This window comes from Alexandromys fortis, unplaced genomic scaffold, assembly GCF_014885135.2.
Source record: "Alexandromys fortis isolate MF-2015 unplaced genomic scaffold, M_Fortis_MF-2015_v1.1 scaffold_35, whole genome shotgun sequence".
NCBI classification, from domain to species: domain Eukaryota; kingdom Metazoa; phylum Chordata; class Mammalia; order Rodentia; family Cricetidae; genus Alexandromys; species Alexandromys fortis.
Genome location: NW_026067913.1, coordinates 6,411,051 through 6,438,659, shown reverse-complemented (window position 1 = coordinate 6,438,659; position 27,609 = coordinate 6,411,051). Strand labels below are relative to the sequence as shown.

Genomic DNA, 27,609 nt, shown 5'->3' with positions numbered 1-27,609 from the left:
TTAATTTTCAAAAGTTCTGAAAAGCATTTTCAATTATTTGTTACATATACAATATTCTGTGTGTATGTCTGCATGCCAGAAGAGGGCACCAGACCTCAATACAGATGGCTGTGAGCCACCATGTGGTTGCCGGGAATTGAACTCAGGACATTTGGAAGAGCAGGCAGTACTCTTAACCACTGAGCCATCTCTCCAGTACTAGTAAGGCCTTTAAATAAAAGTTTTAGAATTATTTCCATTGTAAAACCTAAAACTAAGCAAACCAACTGGAACTCTTTCGAGGTAGCTAATACAGTGATGGCCTAAGAGACCTGAAGCACTCCTCTGGCTCAGTGGCCACCCAGAGTCTGACTGGCCTTTCTCCCGAGTGTGGCAATTCAATTCTAATTGTATGATCAAACCAACAAATTGAGCTGAAGAGACAAAAGTACCTAGCTGACAAAATCAGAGGTTGCATGAAAATGTTTCTCAAGTACAAGTCATGTAAGAAACAACAAGTGAAGTGAGAGAGGGTTTCAAAGCTTGAAAGACAGTCATCAATACTGACAGATTACTGTAATTCTGGTCGCTAGCATGATCGATTTGGGCAGCATATGACAATCAATACTGTCCTCATTTTCTGAACATTAGATTCATGGTTAGAGAAGATGCTCCTAGGATAGAATTTAAACTCCATTTAATGATCATAAATAGCACAATGTATGCTGTGGAATCTTAGTAGGTACTATTACTGGGCATGAGATAGCTGACCCAGCAGGGTAATTACAATTGAGTTTATCACATTCTACCTCTTCACTTCTTTGATGAGGATTAAAGTATTAGCTCTGGTGGCTTTCAAAACTGACTTCTATTTCAGTTCCTACTAACATTTATGTTAAGTGTATTGATATAATTCATGTTAAGTATATTTTAGAATACACAATTTTCTCCTCACTGAAAATCTGATGTCAAAAGCATACATTTTAAAATTTGACACATTTATGAAACCAGAATGTTCTTAAAATGAACAGATATCCCTATACTTAAATACCTGTAAATCAAGTATCCAGTTGTAATTTATTATATAACCCTTCATGCTAAAATCAAGTAAAGGCGTTACTTCCCACACATTCCTTCCTACTTCCATTCATTCATTCACGCTTCTGAGCTGGGGTCACTCGGGATGTGGTTTACATTCAATTCTTGATCTGAAGTGATTCTCCCAACCCCACACAATAGAATATTCTTTAGTTAACAAACAATAGGAATATATATTATTACATATTTCTCTTGGTATGTAAGGGTATTTTTCCCACCCAAGAACCACCATGGATAGCAAAAATCTGTAGACACTAAAGTTCCCATTGTATAATGGTAAAGTATTTGCATATAATCAAATTTCTGTATTACTTATAATAATAAATATTTAAGTACCATATCAGTAGTTGTTACACTATGCTGTTAAGGGGATAATGATAAGAAAAAAGTCATTTTTTCCTAAATATTTTTCACATAAAATTGGATGAATTTTTCAAATGAGGAACTCATGGATATGGAAGGCCAACTACTGTTGTGTGAATAAATAATTTTCTACACCTTAGAAAAAAATTGTTTGGTATACTATGTAATGTTTTCACATTACATTAAAATATTTTTAATTGTGTGTGTGAATGAGTACAGGTTCCTGAAGAGGCCAGAAGCACCAGAACCTTCTGGAGCTCAAATTACAGATGGTTGTGAGCTGAATGATGTGTGTGCTGGGAACCAAATAAGGTCCTTTGCAAAAGCAGTACACGATCTTAACTACTAAGCACCATTCTAAGTATTCTACAAGCGATTCTGTTGATAGGAACTGTTCACATTTGATGTTTTAAAAAAAGTTTTCATGCCTACCATTTGAGCAGAAATTATTTTTTTTCATTCTAGAATATTTTTGAATGTGGCAACCATTATCTCAATATGATAAAATACTGAAAATGTCATAAAGTAAAACTGAGAATTCACTTTAAGCAACTAATCAGCCTAATATAAAAGCTCAATTAAGCAACTCCTTAATCTTGGGTGGAGATGTTTTATATTGACTGTAATACTTATAAATAGTATAATTAATAACTACATAAAATCTGATTGAGCACTCATAATAATGCTGACATAATATTGGAATCCTTTTATAGATAAAGAAAGCGAGATTCAAGGGTACCGTAACTTGGACTGGGATTATGAATCAGTGGTAGAGTGACTGCCTAGTATGCTCAAGGCCTGGGTTTAATTCTAGATGCTGAAAAGAAGAGAAGGAAAAACAAAACAAAACCTGGTTCTGTAGCCTGACCAAGATCACGAGGTAATTATTGGTACTGAGTTCATTCCCTAGGCAAGTATGCCCGGGCTCAGGGAGGCTATCCAGCTCCAGATTGGCAGCACCTGATCAGACAGACTGGCTCCATACGTCATGTTCCTAAGCATTCCCCATCTTCTCACACCTGCATGTCTCCTCAGTATGCTGCACCCGGTTTAGAAGGTTCTCTTCCATCTGATTATTCATGGTTTAAGACTGGCTCAATCATTTTTCTAAGTGTTTCTGCACACAAACTTCCAGTTGAGTGGCAGGCCCCTTGTTAGTATACATCCTGCACACTCCTCTTTTAAAACACAGTAATGAAGAAATGTTTTTCCATGTAGACTGAATTCTTTTCAATGATTGTTTTGATTATTTCTGCACCTCCAGAGCAGCCCAGAGCATGATACATGATTCCATTTAACTAACTAGGTCAAAGATTAATATTTATTAAAAGTATGTAAGAAAACAAGCCATTCAAATACAACAACTACTCAGTCACTAGGGAGGAACTCTGCCACTTCAAGAAAGAGAAACGCTTGAGTCTTAACACATAAGATACCTTTACCTTTTGTAAAGCAGATGTACACCTGTGTTCTAACCACACAGTTAAGAAAGGATACAAGTTCTGATACAATGGAATCAGTGATTTCAGAGCACGGCTAGCATTTATTGCTGTGGATCGAACCATAATGGGCAGAACTTTTCCATTCACAATAGCACCATCAAAAAGTGGACCAAAGAAGGGAACCTGATGGAGAGATCAGAACACAACTTTAACTGTAGAAAGACTGGAGTAAAACAAACAAGATCTTTTGCACACAAATGTTTTTGCTTCCTCTTTGGTTGTTCTTTCAATTAAAAACATTCAAATTCAGTTCTTTACACGATGAATCACCCATACTAGGACAACAAACAAAATGCCCAAGGTCAACAGGGTGTCCATTCAAAAGAACTATGTACTTTGTGTAATTATGTAATTTATATCCTCTGCCAGTTTCTAAAGTTCTGTAATTTCAGCTATACACACACACACACACACACAAACACACACACAAATCAATTCTACTAAGTAAACATATGAAAAGACATACATTCTTAAAGGTAGGCAGTTAGATGATCATTTTTGTGAGATACCAGGTTTTTTTATCCTTATGGTTTGGACATTAAATGTCTTCCCCAAACTCATGCTGAATGCTTCGTTCCCAGGAACATGTTTAGAAGGGTAGCTCTGGGAAGAGACCGGGTCAGGAGAGCTTTGACCCAAAGGCACAGAAGCAAGAAGCCAGAAGACCATGGACTGAAACTATGAGACAAAATATATACATCTTTCCTCTTGTAACATGTTTTCCAAGATTTTGTCAGAGTGACACAAAGTAAGTATAGAACCTAAGACACACTTGGCTTGGTCAGTTAAAAAACAAAATCTGTGCTTTGATAACTAATGGTCACTTTTATTAGTTGACAATTTAGAACTGTGATGTCTATAGGTCAGTGGTAAAGTGCTAACCTAGCTGGGTGTAAGGCACAAAAAAACAAACTATTAAATATGGCTGACAAAAATGGTAGCTCAAGGCAAGACAATTCTCTGTGGATGACATAGTGTTTTAAACTTTGTGGCCATATGATATCTCACTTTTGTAAAATTTACATGTTTGTAAAAATGCTTGAAAAATATAAAAAACATCCTCAGTTTGTAGTATACTCAAAATTAGGTTGTGGCCTGTCATGAGCTGACTTCTGGTTTATATAAACCTTAAAAAATACTTGTCATTCAGAAAAATTTACAGATGGAAACTTGGCCCAATTCAAGAAATTCTGAAGATTCTGAATCAACTGTCAAAACAATTTTCTATTAAAAGCATTCATCTTAAAAAAAAGAACACATGAAAATAATGCCAAACTTTTATTATCTTAGAAAGAAATACTTGTGAAATAGCTGTTGAAATACTGTGGTACATCTAATATGTACATTAGATACGCAACTGGAGGATAGTCTCTTTAACATCTAAAAATATTTGCAGGCATTTCATTTATTATCTTAAAGTTACTTTTGGATAGAGGCTCATTAATAAGCAGCACAGACTAGCCTTGAACCTGTGGTGACTGGTTATCTTGCCTCTGCTCTGCTGGACTAAGCCTATACCTCACTAACAGATGGCTGCTCTTACTGTGCCTTTTGGGAACTGTAACTGTTTTCTGTGTCACTAAAGGGTGAGCTAAGCACAAAGGAACTTCCACCCAGGTGCCGCCCAGCCGTCTCCCTAGCTGGGTTGGTCTTTCTAACTAGGCTTAAGACAATCGACACAGCTACAGAGTCTGTGGCATTTCCCCCTATTTTCCAATTGAAAATCTATTACTAAGGCAGAAGCGGAGTTCTCACCTCTGGTTTTTTCATGATCTGGATACTGTACATATGGTTTTTCATTGGATATATAACAATGAGGACATCGCCAAATTCTGTAGGAATAATTCCTCTTCTGTAGTCTCTAGTATGTTCTGACCAAACAATGTGTACTTCATCATTTCCTAGGTGTCTCAACTGGAAAAAATAAGGAAACAGTTTATAGTATTTATAAAAGCTGTGTGAGCATAGTTACACAGCTAGCGACAACAGAGCATACTGAAGAGAAACAGTTGATCATTTTCATGACACTCAAAATACAAACACTCAAAGCCATCAAGAGGAAGACCAGGCACTCTCAATTCCCAGTCAACAAGACAGAAAGACCGCAGAGAAGAGACATAGCCCGTTTCAATTAGCAACTCTGCCAATGCAATTCCATGCTCAAGCCTCTCAGAGACTGTTTTAAAGAGCGACTGACTTAAGATTCTTCTCCCCTTCTATGCATTTCTGAAGTGCTAATGAGTAGCAAGGTGGTCTGAAGAAGGCAGTCAGGAGAGAAGCAAAACAATAGGTGACTGTGCATTTTATAATCCTTACTCAGCATGAGAAAGTTGGTCTAACAAATTAATTTCAGCATCTCCCCCCAATGTAACTTAGACACCCTCCAAACAGAGCCTGGATATTGATTAGGCCTGAAGAATGTTACTTAAGATACTTGTGCTGCTGACAAAGGTGCTCCTGGCAATCTTGAGAGGGTTTGTTATAATAATTAAAACTGTAAGAAAGAAAAGTATTAAAAGTTGTGTTTCTAGTGAGTCTATGTCTGGTAGATGCTTTCCCCTGGCTTTTCCAACACTGTCAGGTATCTAGCCACACTGGTTGGGAAAGTTTAGAAGACAAAAGAAGAATAAAGCCAGTCTGAGAAAATGTATGGTGATTTCTATTTTTATATATGCAATTGTTGGATTAAAAACCATACGACAGGTATAGAAGAATTTAATGTCTGACAAACAAAAAGAGGACTAAAGTTCAATTTCTGAAAGGATCTTTTCAGTTCCTCCTTAGCCCAGGAATTGACTACTTACACCTTTGTATACAAACAGGCATGACATAAATGCAGACTTAGACTATGCCATTTCTAAAAAGAAAAAAAAAAGAAAAAAGAAAAAGAGAAAAAGCAAAAAGAAAAAGATTACAGAGCCTAGAAAAGCTATGGCCCCATAATTTCATTTTTTAATCAAAATACTTTAAAAATATCCTTCCTATACACCCATCCCCATGTGTCAGCTTCCCTAATAGGTTTATGTTAACTGAATACAAAAGAAATGTGAAATAAATGTAACCAGGAGGGATGATCCAATCTAATTCTGATACATTAATGTCATATGCTGTACATGTTATAATAGCAGCCAGATCTAATACTAAGCTCCAGGCTATCCTGAGATTTCCAAATGGCAGATTGTTCTAAGTGATATCAAGTATAATTGAAGTAATAAATGATAGTAAAAGCTGAGCACACTGTCAGGAAGAATTTAAGTATTTACTTTTTAAAATTAAATGAGTTAGGTTAGGAAAGACAAGACAACTGAAATAATGCAGGTCTCAATTTACAGAAAATTCCTTTTATTTATCTGCTACATTAACCCTTGAACTCTTGCCAAAATTATCTATAATTTCTAGTGCCACTTATCTAAAGAAATAAGAGAACAAGGCACTGTACTATTATCTTTTAACCAAGGCCGTCTTCAAACATCTTCCACATAGTATTTAAAGGTCTGCTATAGAAGCTTAAAAAAAGCACTCTTTTTTTTTGGTCAAGGTGTTGTTGTTGTTGTTGTTGTTTTTTTGCATAGAAACATGTGCACCAACAAATCACTCTATATGTGTTTGATATTTAAAGGAAGAACTTTCATGAAAAATACTTTATTATTTAGATTTCAATGCTAAAAATATAGTTGTTTGAGGCTATATTACTGTCCTAATGATATCGTTAACTTTAAAACATGAAATATAATGGCTAAACTGAGATGTTAATCATCGCTATTCATTGGGAGTTTTCTGAGAGACTACTCAAAGACGGCTTTCTAGTGACCAAAAGGTGGCAGAATGCCAGCAATAAAAATAAGTTAGCAAACACATGTCTATATTGATGCAGAACTTTTTATACAATTTTATATTTATTTATTCCTTACCTCTTAAGGACTTAAAAGACTATATCCTGGGTATACTCAGTAAGTTTTTCTGTACTCTAAAATTTCTCAAAGGAGTGCCTATCTATTAGATATTCTCTCTCTTGTTTTTTGAAACAGGATTTCTCTGGGCAGCCCTGGCTGTCCTGGAACTCAATATACAGATGAGGCTGGCCTCAAACACAGAAATCCTGCCTCTGTCTCCTGAATATTTGTGCTAAAGGCATGTACCACCATATCCAGACTATCTGATTTTGAACCCATGTGCAAATCACTTTTTGAAAGAGCAGCAGACTGCTGTGTATATGGGATAGATCTTTCTGATGACTGGCAACCAAAGTATCCATCTAAATTCACTTTCAAGTGGTACTAACATCACTCTGGAACCTAAACTGTACTGTATGTTACAAATGACCAGCATTAATCCATGAAGAAAATACAATGAAAGTCAACATGTGTAAACTGAAGTCTTTTATCCATTATAGGATGTTAGTATTGGAAGATATCCTAAAGGAGTAATTTCACACCCAATACCTCAACTGTAATATCCCAAAGAGTAGATATCTGATCTCTGCTTTAAAACTTTTGAAGCTGGAGTGTAGTTGTTCACAATTAGCCCAGTCTGCCTTTAAGGAGTGAAAATTATAACACTCTTTACATGAAGCAAATGGGTCTTACCATATGAATCCAACATGTATTCTATCTTTTTATATCTTTTCAGGTATTTGAAGGCTATTTTAATATCTTCACCTTTTATCAGGTTAAAAGTGTCTTTTTGCTGGATTACTGTCTTAGTTTTCTGGAGATTCTATGAGACTGCAATGTCTGGAATTAATATCAAATATATGCTCTGATACAGTAAACTCTAATGGGACTATTTCTTCCTCTGTCACTAAATTATTTTCTGAAACATTAAGGCACCAAACAGCTAGCCAAAGTTCTTTTTTAAAAACTTTGCCAGGCGTAGTGACTCTGCTCTAGTCCCAGCACTCTGGCAGGCAGAGACGGGCGGATTTCTGAGTTCAAGGCCAGCTTGATCTACAATGCAAGTTCCAGGACAGTGAGGGCTACACAGGGCTACCCTGTCTCAACCTGTCTCAAAAATCTAAAATAATTCTTACAATTTCCAGATTAAAAAAAACATTTTGTGTGTGTGTGTGTGTGTGTGTGTGTGAGAGAGAGAGAGAGAGAGAGAGAGAGAGAGAGAGAGAGAGAGAGAGAGAGAACGAGCATATGTGTATGCACACATTCCAGTGTGTAAGTGTATAAGTCAGCTTTTTGGTGCTTGTTCTAGGGGACTGAACTTAGGTTGCCAGGCTTGGCAGCCAGCTCCTCCATCTACTGAAGCATCCTCAAAGTTTTTTAAGCAGGTAAAATCAATTGCTCCATTTAAAGAAAGGATTCCATATGTATTGTTACCATTTTACTTTGCCAAGCCTAGGTTATCTTGAAGCTTGCTAGGGTCTATTGTTAGCCTGATTCTGCTATTCAATGTGCTGGTTCATTCTTTTCTAGATCAGGGTTAACATTAAGTTAACATTCTTATGACTTCATTCAAGTTCTGAACATAAATATCAAATAGCTTACATAACAGAGTCATTGCAGGTTTTCCACTCTGCTTAAAAAGACGGCTTTCATTTATTGAGGGAATTTATTACATATTATTTATTAAGGGTACACTATTCTACATGTTCTATGATAATTCATTTCATTATCATGACAATTAAAAAACAAGTACAATCAGTATTACTACTATTTTTCCAGATAAACATTTGAAGTTTAAAGGATGAAGAAGTTTGGCTAAGATAAAAAAAAAAAAAGCTGTGAGAAAAACAATATTCAAACCCAGGCAATTTGGTTCTAGAAACCAAACTTGAAACACTTTGCAATATTTCCACCTGTTAAAGCATTTGTGTTCTAAATATGATTACACAACCAGTCATCACCATGCATACCAAACTATTATGACCATACTGCTTCAACTTACACACAACAATTACTTCACACAGTCTACGGTTGGTCCTGATCTAGTAATTCTATTAAAACAAATTCAGTTTTATGTGATTAGTTGTGTTGAACTTACCATGGCTCCTAGTGATCACCCCCTCATTATCTATACTCACAAGCCATCTGCTTAATAATCTTAGTTTGCTGTTGGAGTTGATGAGCGTTGGTATTTTCAGGGGCACGACCTGTTTTACACCCCTTTGTAAAATCAGATGTTTGCCACTGTTATAGATGTCTGCATGCTCATGCTAGCCTCCACTGGGATGGTATTAGGTAGGGACTTGGAGAGGTGATTACATCATTTTTAAAGGGGTTAGTGTCTATATATATATAAAAAAAGACTCAGAGAGCTTGCTTGCCACTTTTAACCTATGTGGTTACTGCGGGCAGCCCAGTCATCTGTGAACAGGTGAGTGGCTCCTCAACAGACACTGATATGCCAGTCTCCCGATCTTGCCAGCCCCTACCACTGTGAGGAGAAACTTGTATGTGGTCCAATCTCTGGCATTTTTTACAGTAGTATAAAAGAACTAAAACATCTACTTATGGCAATACAATACGTTCATTTTTATCAACAAAGAATCTGGAGCTAATGTTTTACTTCCTGAGTGCCATGAAATGGGGTTGGAGACTAGAAATCATGGAAGTTAACTATTTCTGCCTCATAAGTTAGACTATCCTCTCTCTCTCTCTCTCTAAAACAGGATTTCTCTGTGTAACAATCCTGCCTGTCCTGGATTTATTAAAATACAAATAATATATTTACTTATTTATAAGCAATATATGTATTTATTAAAATACAAATATTATATCACTATATTCCCATCTTTGTCTATGATAAAAAGGCTATAATACAAGAAAACTATATACAACAAGTACAATAACTATATACAATATGTACAGGCAATAAGTACATCAACAATGTTCAGTCCATTTGCATTTGACAAATTCAGAGAAAATACTTCACATCTATCCTATCCTGGGGAGTCCAAATTTTGGTACCCAATTTACTTTCTACCATAACTTGCATTACCATCCCAAGCTATCTTTAGATATCTCTCAACTTTATATACTTTACATTTCTTTAGTGGGTTTTTCTGAATATTGTAAATAAGGGAGACTATAACTATAACTATCTAATCTTCAACTGCCTCAGAGACCTGAGAAGGAAATAATATTGAGTAAGCATGAAGTGCAAGAAAGTGACTTCTGAAAAAAAGTAATGACAGAAACAGTTGGCCTCGAACTTAGAGAGATCCACCTGCTTCTACCTTCCAAGTGCTGGGATTAAAGGTGTGGGCACCACTGCCTGGCCAACTCCCCCAGTTCTGTTAAAAGCAGGAACCAACTAATTACACTCTCAATCAAAACCTGAGTCTTCTCTGATCCTACTGGCTGCAACACTGCACCTCTAACAAGCTCTCCATTTGAAAAAAGTATTAGTTTTTGTTCTTTCCTTCCTATTTCCTCTACAGGTGCTCTACATTAGATAATTCATCCACATACCCAAACTAGTTCATGAATTCTTAAAAAGGTCCTCTCTCTTCTATCTCTTCCTTACTTCCTTTCAACCTACCTTCTTTCCTTTATTACTAGGTGAGGCTGAAAGCTGTCTGTATGCACCATGCTAGTTTTTGCAAATGCTCTGAGGACTGACAAATGTAATCTCTGAGCTCAAAGCCTTGGGTTCCATGAAAACAACAGTAAAATAAGCAAACAAACACCAAATAAGTTACAATGTTCCAAACAGTCTTTTTTTTCTGAATATAAATAGCAAAGGACACCTTTCTTGCACTAAAAGCTAAAGTATACATACGATATTTAAACTACGAGTTAAAGTACCCATGGAAGCAGAAACAGCCCCTGCGAGGAAATCCAAACAGGACTCTTACTGCTCCGATCTCATCATTTCACTCACCCATAGAGCTAGATAGGGTTTTACTATGTAGCCCAGGCTGGCCTCAAAGTGAACTATGGCAATCTTCCTGCCTCAGCATCCTGAGTATCATATATTATTTTATAGTTTACATATTTTCAAGCACTCATTAGCTATGTGGGCCATTCATTATAATCAATTAAGAAAAGTTTAACAGGATATGGTGGTCCAAGTCCTGGATCCCAGCACTTGAGGCAGAGGCAGGTGGATCTCTAAATTCAAGGCTACCTTGAATTTACAAAGAGAGTTCCAGGACAGTTAGGGCTAAATAGAGAAACCCTGTTTCCAAAAAACAAACTAAAGTTTCTCTTTTCAAAGATTAATTTTTTATCATCTTAAATTATGTTATGTGTGTTAATTCACGTATGGGTTTGTGCATGGGTGCCTCTGATCGCAGAAGCGGAGCTGGGACAGTACAGTAGTGGGTCACATGACCTGGGTGCTTGGAACTGTACTCTGGTCCTTTGCAAGAGCAGCAAGTGCTCTTACTCATCGATCTCTCCAAGAAGAAAAATAAATTCTTAAAAGCCTCCCAAGTGGTGGGATTAAAGGCGTGTGCCACCACCACCTGGCTAGATTAAGTAACATTTTGTTCATTACACCAACAGGTTTAGTTCTAGGTTCTAGAAACACAATACTTAAGAAAGTCTTTATCTTTCTTGTAGTTTCTGGTATTATAGTGTGTACATGTGGGGAATCAAATAAATATATAAAGACTAAGCAAACAGTGGAATCGATACCTTCTGGGAAAGGGAAAATCAGTTTTCGCCAATGGAGTGATTATATTAACCATACTTTCAAGACAGACCCCATGCCTAGGAGTAGTAGTTGCCTAGGCAGAATTAACTTTATGGTTGGTTGTTTTTGTCTGTGTTTTATCTTTTATTTTGGATTTTTAAAAAATCATTTTTTAATTTGTTTGCTTCTTTTTTGTTTTTGAGAGAGAGAAAGAACATGAAGTTGGGTGGAGGTGTGGAGGATCTGGGAAGAGCGAAAATAGGATTAAAATATATTGCAGCCAGGTAGTGGTAGAATACCCTTTAATCCCAGCATTTGGGAGGCAGAGGCAATTTGAGGCCAGCCTGGTCTACAGAGTGAGTTCCAGGATACGCAGGGCTACTCAGAGAAAACCTGTTTTGAAAAACCAATATATAGATGATATATGTATATTTTAAATAATAAAAATAAAATAAGCAAATATAACTTTGCACGGTGACAAGTGCTATAAAGAAAAATGCTAAGGTAAGGAGATGACTTAGAGGGCAGTGTTTGACATGTAAGCATGAGGACATGCATCCAGATTCTCAGAACCCAGGAAAGTCAGGAGCTTGCCAGCTAGCTAGTCAGGTGTACACAGCGACAGAATGAGAGAGCCCAACTCAATCAAAGTAGAAGGTGAGGACTAACAATCTGAGGTTGTTGTCTGATGACTATGTGCATGTGTGGCATGCATTGCTAGTATGCACACACATGTGCATACACACACCACACAGATTTAAAAAGGCAATGTAGAGCAAAGGGACAGCATTCCTGAGTAGAGGGAGGTCTTTAGCTAGAACGAGCCATCTGAGAGACTGTCATGCAAGTGTGAGAATAGGACAGTGAGAATGAAGCAGCCTGGGGGAATGCAGACTGAGCAAACCCTTCAGGATCTACAGCCGCAGACAGGGGAGTGCACTTGATTCGGAGGGCGATGAGAAAAGTGAAATGAGCAGGATAGAAAGACGACCGGAGAGGTGAGCGGAGAGCTAAGCAGAAGGTGGTCACACATGTGGAGGACACTGCGCTTAAGTCTTAATCAGTGTGCAACGAGGAGCTACTGCTTTCCTGTCCAGACCATGCTGTTCGCAGTAGTGAGAAAGGCTGGCATGGAACTACTGATATTACTTCTATCCTCTGCCTTTTCATCAGGAGTCCACTTAAGAAAGCTGGGGTTATGGGAGAATATGATATTGAATAGGACTGTAACATTAATTGTTATATTTTTGATCTGAAACTATGAGCAGAATTTCTGTGTTTGTTTTGTCAACCTGACAAAGCTTGGGCAATCTGGGAAGAGGGAACATCAACAGAGAAGATGCCTCCCTCAGACGGACCTGCAGACATGTCTGGGGGGCACTTTCTTGAGTAATAACTGATGTGGGAGGGCCCAGCCCACTATGGATACTGTCTGTCACACCTGGGCAGTTTGGTCTTGTATAAAAAAAAGGAAGCCAAGGAAGCCACTAAGGAGAGTTCCTACATGGGCCCTGCTTCTGCTTCAGTTCCTGGCCTGGCTTCCCTCAGGGAGGGACTGTGACTGGTTTACACAAGCCTTTCCTCCTTCACATTGCTTTTAGTCATGGAGTTTACCATAGCAACAGGAAGCTCTAGGACGATTTCAAAATGCCTATCAATTATATTATTAACCCAATTTTTACTGAAATAATAAAACCTTCTTGATATTATTCCATAGTTGTTTTCCAGTTAATTTTAGAGATAATATTTAGGAAGTCTCTCACATGCTAATCTTATTTTAAAATTAAAATAAAAATAGATCTGAAATACAAGCTGGACCAAGTAGAGTCTTTAAGACCCACTTATTGAGAAACTACTGTGGTCCAGTCTCAAGACATGACGAGTTGTCCATCACACTATAGTGTGATGTTTCAAAGGAAATGGACTTAAACAGAGTACTTCTTTTTCCTCTTTTGGGGGTTCAGAAAATGAAAGAGAGCCTAGAGAGTTCAACTAAGTATTTTACAATTATCTCAACTTGAGCTTCAACAAACTTCTAAAAGGATGATTCAGCTACCTTGGCAGCAGAGTATCAGCAAGTGGCTGTGACAAGGAGACAGAGGAGCTAAGAGCGGCTCCGCTCCGCTCAGCACTTTACAGCAATGCTTGCCGCACTTCTGATTTTTAGCTGAATACAGTCAGCTAAGTGGAAATTATTTTTAACCATTTTCCACCACTCTTTCTCAGGTAGAAATAATTTATAGAATGGCTGGCTTGGAGTAGGGTCATATCAGGATTTTTGATGCAGTGGCATAATATTACTAAGAGAGATTTTACTAGATTGAATGGCTAATTTGTTCAAAAAGTACAGTTTACATTACAAAAATTCTGCTGCTATTATCTTGGGCTCTGAAAGACCTTGCTTCACTTTACACACACCCACAAACGCTATACTTAAATAGATCCAGGGACATTAACTTTGTATTCTGAGAAAATAAAATGTTTAAAAATAATTTACAAAAGTACCACGTAATATTTAAAATAAAAAGTCAGGACTAAATTTAGTTTTTATAAAATGGATATAAATGACTTTTCTTCAACCAAGTTTAAAACATAGAATCAGAGTCATAAATAATTCTAGCTTGCCAGAGGCATGGCTATTTCTTTATACTGACTGTCGACTATCTAATTTAATTAGAGGTATTAAACTCCATGTTGAGGTCAACAAGCTTTACTTCCTCCAATATTACACTGCAACCGGTGCTCATTAATGTGTCTACTGAATGGATTAACACACCTGAAGATATATGTACAAAGGACAGGGGGGACAACCTAATGAAATCTAATTGTTCATTTGTAATAGGACATGTTCTAGGCCTCAACTTATTACCACTAATGTGGAATTTATTAAATTCGGGAGAAAAAATACCAATACAGAAAGTGATTTTTTATTAAGAACTGGTGTAAGACAACTGGCTTCGATGATTAAGTTTAAACATTTAACCTGTTAAAAAGAAAGTGATATTATAATAAAACTAAAATATAAGGCTGCTATTGAGAAAAAATATTAATAGGATGCTTCAAGAGCATATTAACAGGAAGCATCATAAAGAATAAAGAAAAGGGAAAATCAGTATATGGAAAAAACAGTACATTTTTGTTTTTGATGTCTATGAAAAGGTTTAGAGTAGCAATACTGAATTATGAGATTATATTTATATCTTCTGTTGGATTTTAAGACAGACAAACCCTTTAAAACTGCTTTAAGTAAAAAGCTAATTTAGGCTGGGTATTTCTTCAACAATACTTATTTTAACAGTAATGCACATGTCTATATTATAAAAGTTTAAAAATTATTACCATTACATTAAAAAAATTAGAAGGTGCTGACAAGAGGGTTCAGCAGGTAAGGCACCTGACAGCCTGAGTTCAACCTTGAGAATCCGTATGGGGGAAGAAAAAAACCAACCTCCTCAAGTTGTTCTCCAACCTCCACATGCACTGTGGCATACAGGCAAGCATGTGTTCATGTACACACACACACACACACCCCAACAAACAAACATACATAAATAATCAACAGGCCAGAAAGGTAGCTCAGCAAGAAAAAGCTCCTGTTGCCAGGCTGATGAGTCAAGGTGCACCACTGTGACCCACATGATGGAAGCAGACAGCGGGTTCTCAACGACCCCCATGTTTGTGTCATTACAAGTACACAAAATAAATTCTGAAAATGCAACAAAAAACCTCAAAGGCACAACATTAATTCTACCTGATGTTATCTACAGGTTCAACATATCTCTATCAAAATCCCAACAATTTAACAGAGGAACCAAATAACACTATATGTATGTATAAAAATGTCATAACTCCTTATTTTCTACTTGGTAATTAGAAAAGAAAGAATTCCAGTAGATTCTGGAATAGAAATAGAAAACCCATTCTAAAGCTTTTATATAGAATTTTAAGAGCTGTTTAAAGCCAACAATCCTGAGAAAAAGCTGGAAGATTCATATTTCTTGAGTCCAAATTAGAATGTGATAGCCATCAAGAGTATGGAATTGGAGTGAGGAGTGACTGGGGGTGTGTCCGCAGGAGGAGGTCCGGGTGAAGATCAAAGACCTGAATGAACACATCGTCTGCTGCCTGTGTGCCGGCTACTTCGTGGATGCCACCACCATCACAGAGTGTCTCCACACCTTCTGCAAAAGTTGTATTGTGAAGTACCTGCAGACCAGCAAGTACTGCCCCATGTGCAACATCAAGATCCACAAGACGCAGCCGCTGCTCAACCTCAAGCTGGATCGGGTCATGCAGGACATAGTCTATAAACTGGTACCAGGCTTGCAAGACAGTGAAGAGAAACAGATTCGGGAATTCTATCAGTCCCGAGGCTTGGACAGAGTCACCCAGCCCAGTGGGGAAGAGCCAGCCCTGAGCAACCTTGGCCTCCCTTTCAGCAGTTTTGACCACTCTAAAGCCCACTATTACCGCTATGACGAACAGCTGAGCCTATGCCTGGAGCGGCTGAGTTCTGGCAAAGACAAGAATAAAAACGTCCTTCAGAACAAATACGTCCGATGCTCTGTTAGAGCTGAGGTACGCCATCTCCGAAGGGTTCTGTGTCACCGCCTAATGCTAAATCCACAACATGTACAGCTCCTTTTTGACAATGAGGTTCTCCCTGATCACATGACAATGAAGCAGCTGTGGCTGTCCCGCTGGTTTGGCAAGCCATCTCCTTTGCTTTTACAATACAGTGTGAAAGAGAAGAGGAGGTAGGGGCCAGACTTGCTTCCACCCCCTCCCACCCCTCCCAGATATTTATGTGAAATTAACTGTGGCTTTATTTTTTGAAATAAAAGCTTTGAAAAAGCATTTTTCATCTTTCTTGGCTACTCACTGCACACTCAAGCTTTGGCCTGTGTTCTGGTTGCTCAGCAGTCTCCCTGGTATCTACCAGATGTCCTCAGGATGTCCTTTGTGACTTCTAGAAGGAGCTGGACAGAGGCCCGCGTGAACTGAAATCTGGCCTTTTGGGTGAGAGAAGGCCGTCTACATGGCAGCTCTTGCTGTCCTCGTGTGCTGCAGGATATGATAGCTGCCTCAGCGGAAATGTCACAAACGTGTCAAGAGAGGACAACCTGTGGCCCCTACAGGGCTGAAGAGGAGGAAAAGCAATATTTAAGGAAAAATCCAAATAATTGCATTTGGTTCTGTAGCCTGGGAACCAAAGTCAAGAGAGAAGACCCCACAGATGGCATCTAGTGGGGCAGTCTGAGCCTAGGACAGCTGTCTACAGAGGCAGCTAGCCTTGGGGAGGGGAGTCAGTGAAGCTGGGATGGGGAAGACACCAAGAGGAGCTTCACAGAAGAGGGGCATGGTCAGGCAAGGGCATATCTTGTCTCTAAAAGTCCACGGTACTTGATGAACTTTGGCAATAATCCCACAGTGTCCTGATTCTATGGATAGCTATGTGGAAGAGTCAAAGTATGTCCACACCCAAAAGAAAAAAAAAAAANCAAAAAAAAAAAAAAAAAAGAGTATGGAATTGGTATAAGGACAGACATGTAGACTAATGAACTAGAATGCAGCAGTTTCTCTGTAAATAGTGATGAAAAAGGCAGGCATTTACAGATACAAAGTATCTGTATCTTAGTATGAATAGAGAACGTAGATGCTAGGAGGTAAAACTATAAAGCTTTCTGAGGAAAACAGAGAATCATCTCCATGGTAGCGGATTTGGCAATGGTTTCTTGGATTCACATTAAAAACAAAGGTAACAAAGAAAAATTGAAGTCCATAAATAGGGACCAATCATAGAATTAATATCTACAATATATAAAGAACTCCTAAAATGACATAAAAAATATGAACAAATGAGTACAGGACTTGGATAGACATTTCTCCAAAGAAGACAAACAACTGTTCAGTACAATAAGAGAAGGTGCTCACTGTCGTCAGCTGTTACATCAATGTGAAGTAAAACTATGAGGATTCTCTGAGGAGTGGATATGGGGTGTGATGGGGGGAAAGTGAAGGGAGCAGGAGGCGGGAAGGGAGTGAAAACTGGGATTGGAATGCAAAATAAGAAAAGAGTTACTTTTTAAAAAAAATAAATTAATCAATTAAAAGAAAAGAAGAAAGAGGAAGGAAGACCATGAGGTTTGAGGCCATGTGTGTGTTGCACAGTGAGCTCAAGAAGAGCTGGGGACAGATAGATAAATTCTGCCACAAAACAAACAAACAAATTAACTACTTTGCACGTATTAGGATGTCTATAGTTTTTTTCTAAAAAGATTCAAATTAACAAGTATTGGTGATGATGTGGAAAGGCTGGGACCATTGTGCGTGTCTGACATGGATGTAAAGGGGTACAGCTGATGTTGAACATCCTCAAAAAGTTCAACATAGAGTGCAAACATAACCCAACAATGTTATTCCTAGACATATAGCCAAAAGAACAAAAGACAAGCATCTAAGCAGTATGATATGTTCATTGCAGTATGATTCACAATAGTCAAAAGGTGGACATAACCCGAATGTCTAAACATAGATAAACAAAATGCAGTAATACATACAATTAGATATCTGGACATATAAAACAATGAAATTCTGAGGTGCTACAACATACATGAAACCTTAAGAAAATTCAGCTAGATAAGACAGTACAAAGGACAAATATTGTATGCCTCTACTTATTATACTTCTAGAACTGGCAAATTATAGAGGCAGAAAGTATGGGGCAAAGACAAAAGAGTGTGAGAGGAAATGAACTGAGGAATAGGCTTATCTGCTGAGTGGTTTGAATCGAGCGCTGACCAAAAGAAAAGGAAGTACTATCACTTAACTGACTTTCTGCGTTTTCAGCCTGAGACTGCAGCCTAGAAAATGATGACACCTGCATTTGAGGAGGGGTGAATCTTCCCTCCTCAGTAAAATGCCCTGAGAATGATCCCTCCAAATCTAGTCAAGCTGACAATCAAGATTAGGCACCGCAAATGTGCAGGCTAAGACACAGAAGAAGGGGTGTTTGGGGCAATGCCATTCACCAGAAGTCCTGCATGTTTGGCTGTCCAGAAACTCTCTGATCATTGTCCTCTGAGTTCATATGTGGAGACTCTATGTCATTGGACTAAGAATATAACTAACGTACCAGATGGAGTGGGGGAACTCAGTAAAGCCTGTCTGTGATTCTTGTTCTGTATGAAGCATTCCTTTCCCATGGGTTTGGAGTGATAGATCTTCTGAAACGGGGATCTTAGGATTTACTTGCAGACAAGTCATGTCAAAATATTGATTTGAGGCTTCCAAGACAAAAGGTTAGAGAAAGTTTTATTTTTTCTTTCTGAGGCATGTTTCTGATGTCTAAAGTACTCTAACATAAAAATATATGCTTATTGTCTGACACTAATAATTCAGGAAATAACAAGGGCCAGAATTAAAAATGAACCAGAATTCATGGATAAAATAATGTAATCAAGATTGTAGAAATATTTTGTTTGTGTTTTAACAAATAAAATTTGCCTGAAGATCAGAGTACAGAGCTAAGCCACTAGAGGCCAGGCAGTGGTAGTACATACCTTTAATGCCAGGACTCAGGAGACAGAGCAGATGGATCCCTATTAGTTCAAGGCCACCCTAGGCTATACAAAATTCATCCAATCTATAAGAGAAATAGAGTTCATATAAAGATGATCCCAGTACTTGGGATCTCACGTCTTTAATCCTAGCACTAGGGAGGTGGAGACAGGAGTGATATGGCTAGGCAGAGAGAGGAATATAAGGTGGGAGGAGACAGGAGCTTAGACGCAGTCTAAAACAGTCAGGCAGAGGTTACAGTCAGAGGAAGCAGTCTGAGGACAGGATCACCCCTTTGGTCTGAGCGCTGGTAGAGGTAAAAGGTCTCTCTAGTGGCTGACCGCTTTCTCTGATCTTTCAGCTTTTACCTCCTAATATCTGACTCTGGGTTTTTTTTTTTTTTTATTGATTTTTATTGAGCTCTGTATTTTACTCTGCTCCCCTCCCTGCTTCCCCCTCCCCCTTCAACCATTGCCCAAGGTCCCCATGTTCCCAATTTATTCAGGAGATATTGTCTTTTTCTACTTCCCATGAGATTAGATCTATGTAAGTCTCTCTTAATGTCCTCATTGTTGTCTAAGTTCTCTGGGATTGTTGTTTGTAGGATAGCTTTCTTTGCTTTATGTTTAAAAACCACCTATGAGTGAGTACATGGGATAATTGTCTGGGTTACCTCACTCAAAATAATGTTTTCTAGCTCCATCCATTTTCCTGCAAAAATCAAAATGTTTTTTTTTTTTTCTGCTATGTAGAACTCCATTCTTACTCTGGGTTTTTATTAAGATCAATTAGAATTGACATTACACAGGATGGTATTGTCAAGAAAATAGATGTGTAGACTGAGGTAACAGAATACAGAATGTGTAAACAAGTATAAAAGTCTCAATATGGATACCAATAATACATGCAAGGAAGGATAATCTCTTCAATAAATAGAATGGAAAACCTAGATTTCTACATACAAACTAATAAAATGAGACTTGTATTTTCCACCATTCACAAAAATAAACTCAAAGTAGACAAAAGACCTAAATCTAAGTCCTGAAATGACATATGAGGACAGATACTTGACACTGGTTTTAGCAATTGTTTTGTTTTGTTTTTGGTTTGTCACATCAAATACATGTACTACAAAATCAAAATGATCAAAGTCAAAAGGAAAGAAAGGCAACCCTACCAACTGGATAAAACCAAACAATCTGCAAACCATGTATCTTATAAAGGGTTAATATCCAAATTTATAAGAACATTTACAACTCAATAGGCAGAAAAATAAACAGACAGTAAAAAATGGACAAAAGACCAGAACACATATTTCTCCAAAGAGGAGTTAAACCAAAGAGGTGTATGGAAAGGTAGGTGGTCAGGTCAGGAAGTTATTTTCCTGAGAATATGAAATTAAAATAATGACAGGCTTTGATGGACGGCTATTAAAGGAGGAAAGCACCGCTGTGCAGGGTGTAGAAATGGAGCAATCATGGAACACAGTAGAGACCGATAAGAAGAGAACTGCATGTAAACTACCAATCTCCCTGAGGACATGCGCAAAGAGGTGAAGCCACCACCCACTCCAGCTTCCTTTCTGTGAGAAAACCCTCGGACCCAAAGCAAAAACAGAGGAAAGGATTTATTGTAGCTTACAGCTTATAATATATTCCCAAAGGAAACAGGGCAGGAATTCAAGCATGAACTCTTCACAGACAAGAAAATACAGCAAGAATCATGGGAAATACTCCCTGCCAGCTCCGGTCCATTCTTAGCTAGTTTTTGTATTCAGTCCAGAACAATCTGCCAAGGATACAGAGTGGGCGGGACCCTTCTGTATCAATAATAATAATAACCACCTCTCCCAAAGACATATTTCATAGGCTAATCTGATCTAGGCAATTCCTCAACAGAAGCTTTCTTCTCAGATGACTGTAGTCTGTATTAAGTTGACAAAGTGAACTAGACTATGATCTCATAAAGGTATCCACACTTCCAGGTTTCTTGCAGAATATTCATAAAAACTAGGAAATGGAACAACCTATAGATCTGTAATAGCTAGCTTTATCGATCAATCTGACACAACCTAGAATCACCTCAGAAGAGAGTCTCAATGAAGGACTGGGTTGACCTGTGGGCATGCCTGTGGGAAACTGTCTTAAGAAAACTCATGAGGGAAGGACCAGCCCACTGTGGGTTGCACCAGTCCCTAGACGGGGGTTCCTGAACTATTAAGACTGGAAAAATTAAGTTAAGTAGAAGCAAGCAAGTGGGTGCACATGTGTGCATCACTGCTCTCTGCTCTTGACTGTGGATGATGTGACTGGCTATTTGAAGTTCCTGCCTTGACTTCCTCACAATGATGGACTGTAACTTGGAATCATGAACTAAAATAGACCCTTTCTTCCCTAAATTTTATCACAACAACAGAAATGAAAGCAGGACAGTATCCATTCATGAGTAATGGATACATAAAATGTGATGTGTGTGTGTGTTGAACTGTTGATTAGCTTTAAAAAAGAAGATTCTGTCATTTACAACATAAAAAAACCTGAGATTATGCTAAGACAAGTAAGTCAAACAAAGAAAAATTTGACCTTGTTTATGTACAGAATTTTAAAAAATCAGATATAAAAAACATATAATAATAAGCCAGATTTGTTTTGGTATATACTTATAATCCCACCACTCAAGATACTGGGCAAAAGGATCATGAGTTCAGGGACAGTTTGAACTACACAGCAAAACTATGTCTACAAACAAACCAACAAACAAATAGAAAAACAAAAGGCACATACCAAATGAATAAAAAATCAAAACCAAACCAAAACCAGCAATTCAGTTAGGGAAGGAAATAGGGAGATAAAGGTCTAAGGATACAAAGTAGCAGGTGTATAGGTTAACACATCTAGGAATCCAGTGAACAAGAGGATTGGTTCAATAATGACATTTTTGTCTTCAAAGACATTTTAGCTGCTATTACCACAGAAAAGTAGCTACTTAATGGATGATGGATAAGTTCATTTGCCTCATCACAGAAATAATTTATCACTTATATATTTTCTAACCAAAATGCTGTAAACTTCAAATATACAAAATAAATTTTATTAAAAACAGCAAAGTAAGCTAAAGAGATTGTGGCTAAGAGCACTTTCTGCTCTTCCAGAGGACCCGAGTTCAGTTCTCAGCAGCCATACTGGGTGGCTTACAAGGGTCTTTAACTCCAGTTCCAGGGAGATCTGAGAGCCTCTCCTGGCCTTTTCTATACTTGTGTACATGTGCACACTAACACAAACAACAGACAAAAGTGATTAAGAGGCATTGGTTAAAGAAACAAGCTCTTCATCCTTCAGCAGGGCTCTATCAATTGGATGTTAGTATTTTATGTGTTAATTTTCTTAACTAATAAGATTTAACTTCAACGTACTTTAACTTAGCACTTACTTTTTTGGTAAGAGAGTCATCAGAATCAGAAGGCATTCTTGTTGATACATGAAATATCACTTCTACTGTCGAGGTAGCAAAGTATGGCGTGGTCAGTCCAGTGCTTTTGTTCTTTTGTAGTCCTCCCATGAAACCACAGTGATTGGTAAGATTTACCTAGGAACAATGAAGAATTACATAAGCATCATCAACAACAAAATCACAGAAACACTGTTGAAAAAGAAAAAAAAACAATGTACAAAGATGTTAGGAATAAAGTCTTTTCATTCTGCTAAACTCATAGATAGTGTCTTGCTCAGCCATCATCAGAGAAGCTGGGCAGTATGTAGAAAATGAGACACCTGGGAGCACTCAGCCCTAAACAGATACTATCCATCAAATCCCTTCCCTTGGGGCTCAGGGAATCCCACAGAAGAGGGCGTAGAAAGTGTAAGAGGCAGAGGAGATGGAGGACACCAGGAGAACAAGGCCTTTAAATCAGCAAGACTGACCCACGTGTGAACTCACAGAGGCTGAGGCAGCATGCACAAGGCCTGCATGTGGAGTCCTTGAGCTGAAAGGAGAAATGGGTATGTGGCCCATAAACACTTGCAAATGAAAAGTTAATTTTCTCCAAGAAAGTTTCACTGGGGAAACCAACTATTGTTAAGGATATGTTGCATGGCCAGCAGTAAATGGACAAGAGAAAACAAACTCAATGGGATCTTTGGAAATTTCTTGTCTCATAATGTTATGTGTCAGAACTTTTTCTTTTTAACGTTTTAAAATATTTTTATCTTATTACTGTTTTACCCAACAGGTCCTTTGCATATTATATAACAGCTTCCAGTTTAGTGGGTTTTTTTTTTGTTTTGTTTTGTTTTGTTTTATGGGATTCTTGAATGTGTGAATGAGTGGGTCGCTGTTTCTTGTGCCTTCTTTTAGGTTATTTACCTTCTGGTTTGTTTTGTCTTATTCTGATGTGTTAGTTTTTGTTTTATCTTCTATTACATTTTATTATTATCCTCTAGAAACCTGTTTTTTAATGAGACAGAAAAGGGGTGGATCTGGATAGGAGGGGAGGTGGGAGGAACTAGGAGTAGAGGGAGGGATATAGTGTCAGGATATAGTATGTGAGATACATAATCAGGATATAGTATGTGAGAAAAAAAATCCATTTTCAATAAAAGGGGGAAAAGGAAGAAGGTCTTTTATATGCTACTGGCCAATATTAAGTCTAGCATTACAGGTAGCTCTCTGTCTCTGTGGGGTCCACATCTACAGACTATACCAACTATGGATTGAAGGTATTCAGAGAAAAAAAGAGCTTGTACCAAACAGGTACAAACTTTTATCTCCTGTTATTAATATTTCCTAAATAATATAGTATGGCAACTAGTTTGACACAGGGTCTCAAATAGCCCAGGCCTTGAACTACTAATTTCCTGTCTCTACCTCCCAAACGATGGGCTCAAAGGCATGTGCTACCACACATGGCCTGATGTAACAACTATTTACACAATGTTTACATTTTATTGGGTATTATAAATAATTCTTATATCATTTAGGAAAAATGTGCATTATGCTGTCATTTTTATATTAAGGATGTGAGTACTGTGGATTTTTGGTATCTGAAGGGAGTCCTCGAACCAATCCTCACATATACCAAGAGGCAACTTTATTAGAGGTGATTTGTTCACATCAGTAATTTTTTTTAAAAGTATTTAAGGAGCTTTAATTAGTAGAAGTTAAGAAAGAAAGCAGCTGTTGTTTACTATAAACTTACATTAGGAACTAGGTTTTAAGAGTAAACTAGAAAGGCTTTGCAGGGTCACTAAGATCAGAGTAAAAATCAGATCTGAGATGATTTAGAAGAATGTTAAAACAATGTCAACTTCAAAAACGATCAATTAGATGTCTCATATTTACTCATAAAACTGTCTTCCTAATACCCATTACAGACTAGAATAAAAAAAATTGAAAAAAAAATCACAAAATTTAACTGCACTTCAATTATAAAAACCTATCAATTGATCTGTATGAAGATCTGGAAACATTTTAGGTCATGATACAATATATAATATGTGTCAGTATCAGGGCTGTAGCACTGGATGGTCCCCTTGACCTATCTAATGCACAGAAGAGATGAAATCATTGGCTTTCTTGGCCTTCACTGATGCCATCTGATAGTACCTCATTACTGCCTTGTGGAGATAGAAGGCAGGTGATGGAAGTCTAGGTTTCCTATCTGACCTTCGGCATATATGTGCAGTTCCTCCAAGGGCTCCTTTCCTGGTTGTCTGGCTTTTATAGGTGTCTATATGTTTTAGGTTACTGGCTCTTCAGCTGAGGTGCACTGCATTCTCCAATCAGGAAGCAGAGTGCAATGAACACTCTTCTCGGCTTGCTTTCCTCTTTTATTCCATGGGGACCCCAACCCATGGAATGATATCATCCAAATTTAGAGTGGAGTTTCCCTCTTCCATCAATCTAGATTAAAAGGCTCCTCATGTCCAGAATTTGTTTCCATGATGATTTTAATTCCCATCAGGTTGACAATCAAAATTAAGCACCACAGCATTCATTCCTTTTTCTGGCTAATACTTGCTTGTCACAATACACTACATCTATTTACCCATTCACTCACTAATGAACATAGAAATGGGTTGTTTTGCCAATTTATTATGTAGCAATGAACACAGATTTTTAAGTTTTGAATAAGTTTAAACTTTTATTTTTCCTGGGTATGCATACAGCAGAACTATTTTGTTACAAGGTGTCCCGGCTAGTTTTATGTCAACCTGACACAACCTGGAGTTATCTGAAAGGAGGGAACCTTAAATGAAAAAATGCTTTCATAAGATCTGGTTGTAGGGCATTTTCTTAATTAATGATTGATCAGGGAGGGCCCAGCCCATTGTGGGTGGTGGCATCCTTGGGCTGGCGGTTCTAGGTTCTATATGAAAGCAGGCAGAGCAGGCCATGAGGAACAAGCCAGTAAGCAGCAGTCCTCTTCATGACCTCTACATCAACTCCTGCCTCAAGGTTCCTGCTCTGTTTGAGTTCCTGTCCTGACTTGCTTCAGTGACGAACAGCAATGTGGAAGTGTAAGCCAGGCAAATCCAAGTTGCTTTGGTCATAGTGTTTCATCACAGCTATAGTAACACTAACTTGAACAAATGGCGCCTTTATGCTTAACTACCCAATCAACTATGCTATAGCATGTTATGTCTCTAGCAGAATATGAGAGTTCAGATTGCTCTAAATCCTAGCCAAAGATATGACTTGACTTTTTAAATCTAACCATCCTGCTGGGTGTGAAGAGATACTCATTGTGGTTTCTCCTTTTCTTCCCTGATGACTCATGATATCAAGAGTCTTTTCATGTATTTACTAAACATTTACCTATCTTTGGAGTATATCTATCATGGTCCTGCGGCCATTTTTTAAATTGGAGGATTTAATACATGAGTACATTTGCATTATTTTCACCCCTCTCCTCTAAAACTCCTCTATGTCCCCTCAATAATCTCTTCTTGAATTCATGACCACTTTTTCTTTATTTTTGTTATTTTGAGTCCAATCAGTGTTGCCCATGTTTGCATGTTTAGGTAGGTATGACCACTTAGGACTGTGGTCCTATACCTGAAAACAAACAAACAACAAAAGCAAAAACCTGTTTTTTCCTCCCTCAGCAGACACTGACTGCCTGTTGTTATTTATCTGGGGAAATTTTGTGAAATTTCCTTCCATCTATGTTGTCATGTCCCTTGGTAAAGATTTTGGGCATTTTTTTTAACTGAATCACATGCTACTTTTTTTTTTAAACTTGTATGAGTTCTTCAAATATTCTATGTACAAATCTCTTCTCAAATATAGAATTTGCAATTACATCCCCCAATCTGTGGAGTTTTTTACTTTGTGGGGTCCTTTGAAGCACAAAAATGATAATTTTGATGAGTGTTCTTTTCTTCCTTGTTCATGCTTTTAGTTTTAGATCTAAGAAATCGTTATCAAATCTAAGGTCATAAATACTTGCACCTATATTATCTTCTAAGTGTTTTATAACTTTAAGTCTTTGATCCATTTTGAGTTAATTCTTATATATAGTATTGTTTGACTTCACTTAAAATTACTTTATTTTTAATTATGTGTATGCTGATGTTGTTAGTGTTTGTGTGCACGTGTGGTGGGGGAGGTATGTGCAATGATGGACAGGCCCTGTAGAGGCTAGTGGAGGGTTGTTGGATACTGTGGAACTTGAGCTACAGGCACTTGTGAGACTCCCAACATGGGTGCTGGGAATCACTCTCTTAACTGCTGAGTCCCCTGACTTTTTATGTGTGTGTGTGTGTGGGGGGGGGCAGGGGGTGGTATGGCTATCTGGTTATGCCAGCAACATTTGTTGAAAAGATTATTCATTCTCCACTGGATGGTCTAGGTAAAAAAAATGTTGACTATAAACATGTGTACTCTATGTTCTATTCCACTGATCTGTATATTTATCCTTTTGCTAATACCATACTATCTTGATTAGTATTGCTTAGTAGCAAATTTGAAATCAGAAGGTATATATAGCCCTCCCAATTTGCTCTTCTTCTCATGTACCCCTCACTCTTAGTAATGATTCTATAGTTCTTCAATACAAAAAATCCATTTGTTATGTTTTTAAGGCATATTTACATATACCATCTTAACTGATATTTTCGGCTTAGAGAGCTTACATAATCCACATAAGGTGAACTAGCTCGTAACCCATATAATAAATATAGAGTGGGATAAGAAAAGCTGACATATTAGACACTGTGGAAAGAAAGTACTGGTATTAAGAGCAGAAGTCAGTAAGACAGAGTGCCAGCCCTCGACAAGTTTGTTGCTTAGTTCAATCATCTTCAACAACTTTATCAGATACTCTCAATAAAAATTTTGTGAAATAACTGTCAACTATAAGAAAAAAATTTTATTGTAAGTTTAAATGGCTACCAAGGTTATTATTTCTATGATACTGCTTTAAATATACATCCATCAAACCCAAAGTTATTTGTTGAACCTGGAGTTTGTGGATTTGGCTATCTAGTGAGCAATCGGGATCTATTTGTCTCTATTGCTG

The 27,609-nt window shown here is 37.7% G+C and overlaps 2 protein-coding genes across 6 annotated transcripts in view; one reads left to right on the top strand and one right to left on the bottom strand.

The window, feature by feature from the left end:
• The window catches only part of Ralgapa1 (Ral GTPase activating protein catalytic subunit alpha 1), a 198,586-nt gene that overhangs the window by 30,172 nt on the left and 140,805 nt on the right, over window positions 1–27,609 (bottom strand). For 4 of the 5 annotated variants that reach the window (XM_050138852.1, XM_050138853.1, XM_050138854.1 and 1 more), the window contains 3 exons: window positions 22,521–22,676; window positions 4,698–4,856; window positions 2,938–3,065 (listed from right to left, as the gene is read on the bottom strand). In XM_050138852.1, coding sequence (XP_049994809.1) covers window positions 2,938–3,065; window positions 4,698–4,856; window positions 22,521–22,676 — 443 coding nt within the window. Of the gene's footprint in view, window positions 1–2,882; window positions 3,066–4,697; window positions 4,857–22,520; window positions 22,677–27,609 lie in introns of all 5 variants that reach the window. The other variant, XM_050138855.1, reaches the window with a different exon arrangement.
• Window positions 15,578–16,388, top strand: LOC126499593 (polycomb group RING finger protein 1-like). The gene has a single exon (XM_050138881.1). It carries the CDS (start codon window positions 15,762–15,764, stop codon window positions 16,290–16,292), a length of 531 nt encoding a protein of 176 aa, XP_049994838.1. The 5' UTR covers window positions 15,578–15,761; the 3' UTR covers window positions 16,293–16,388.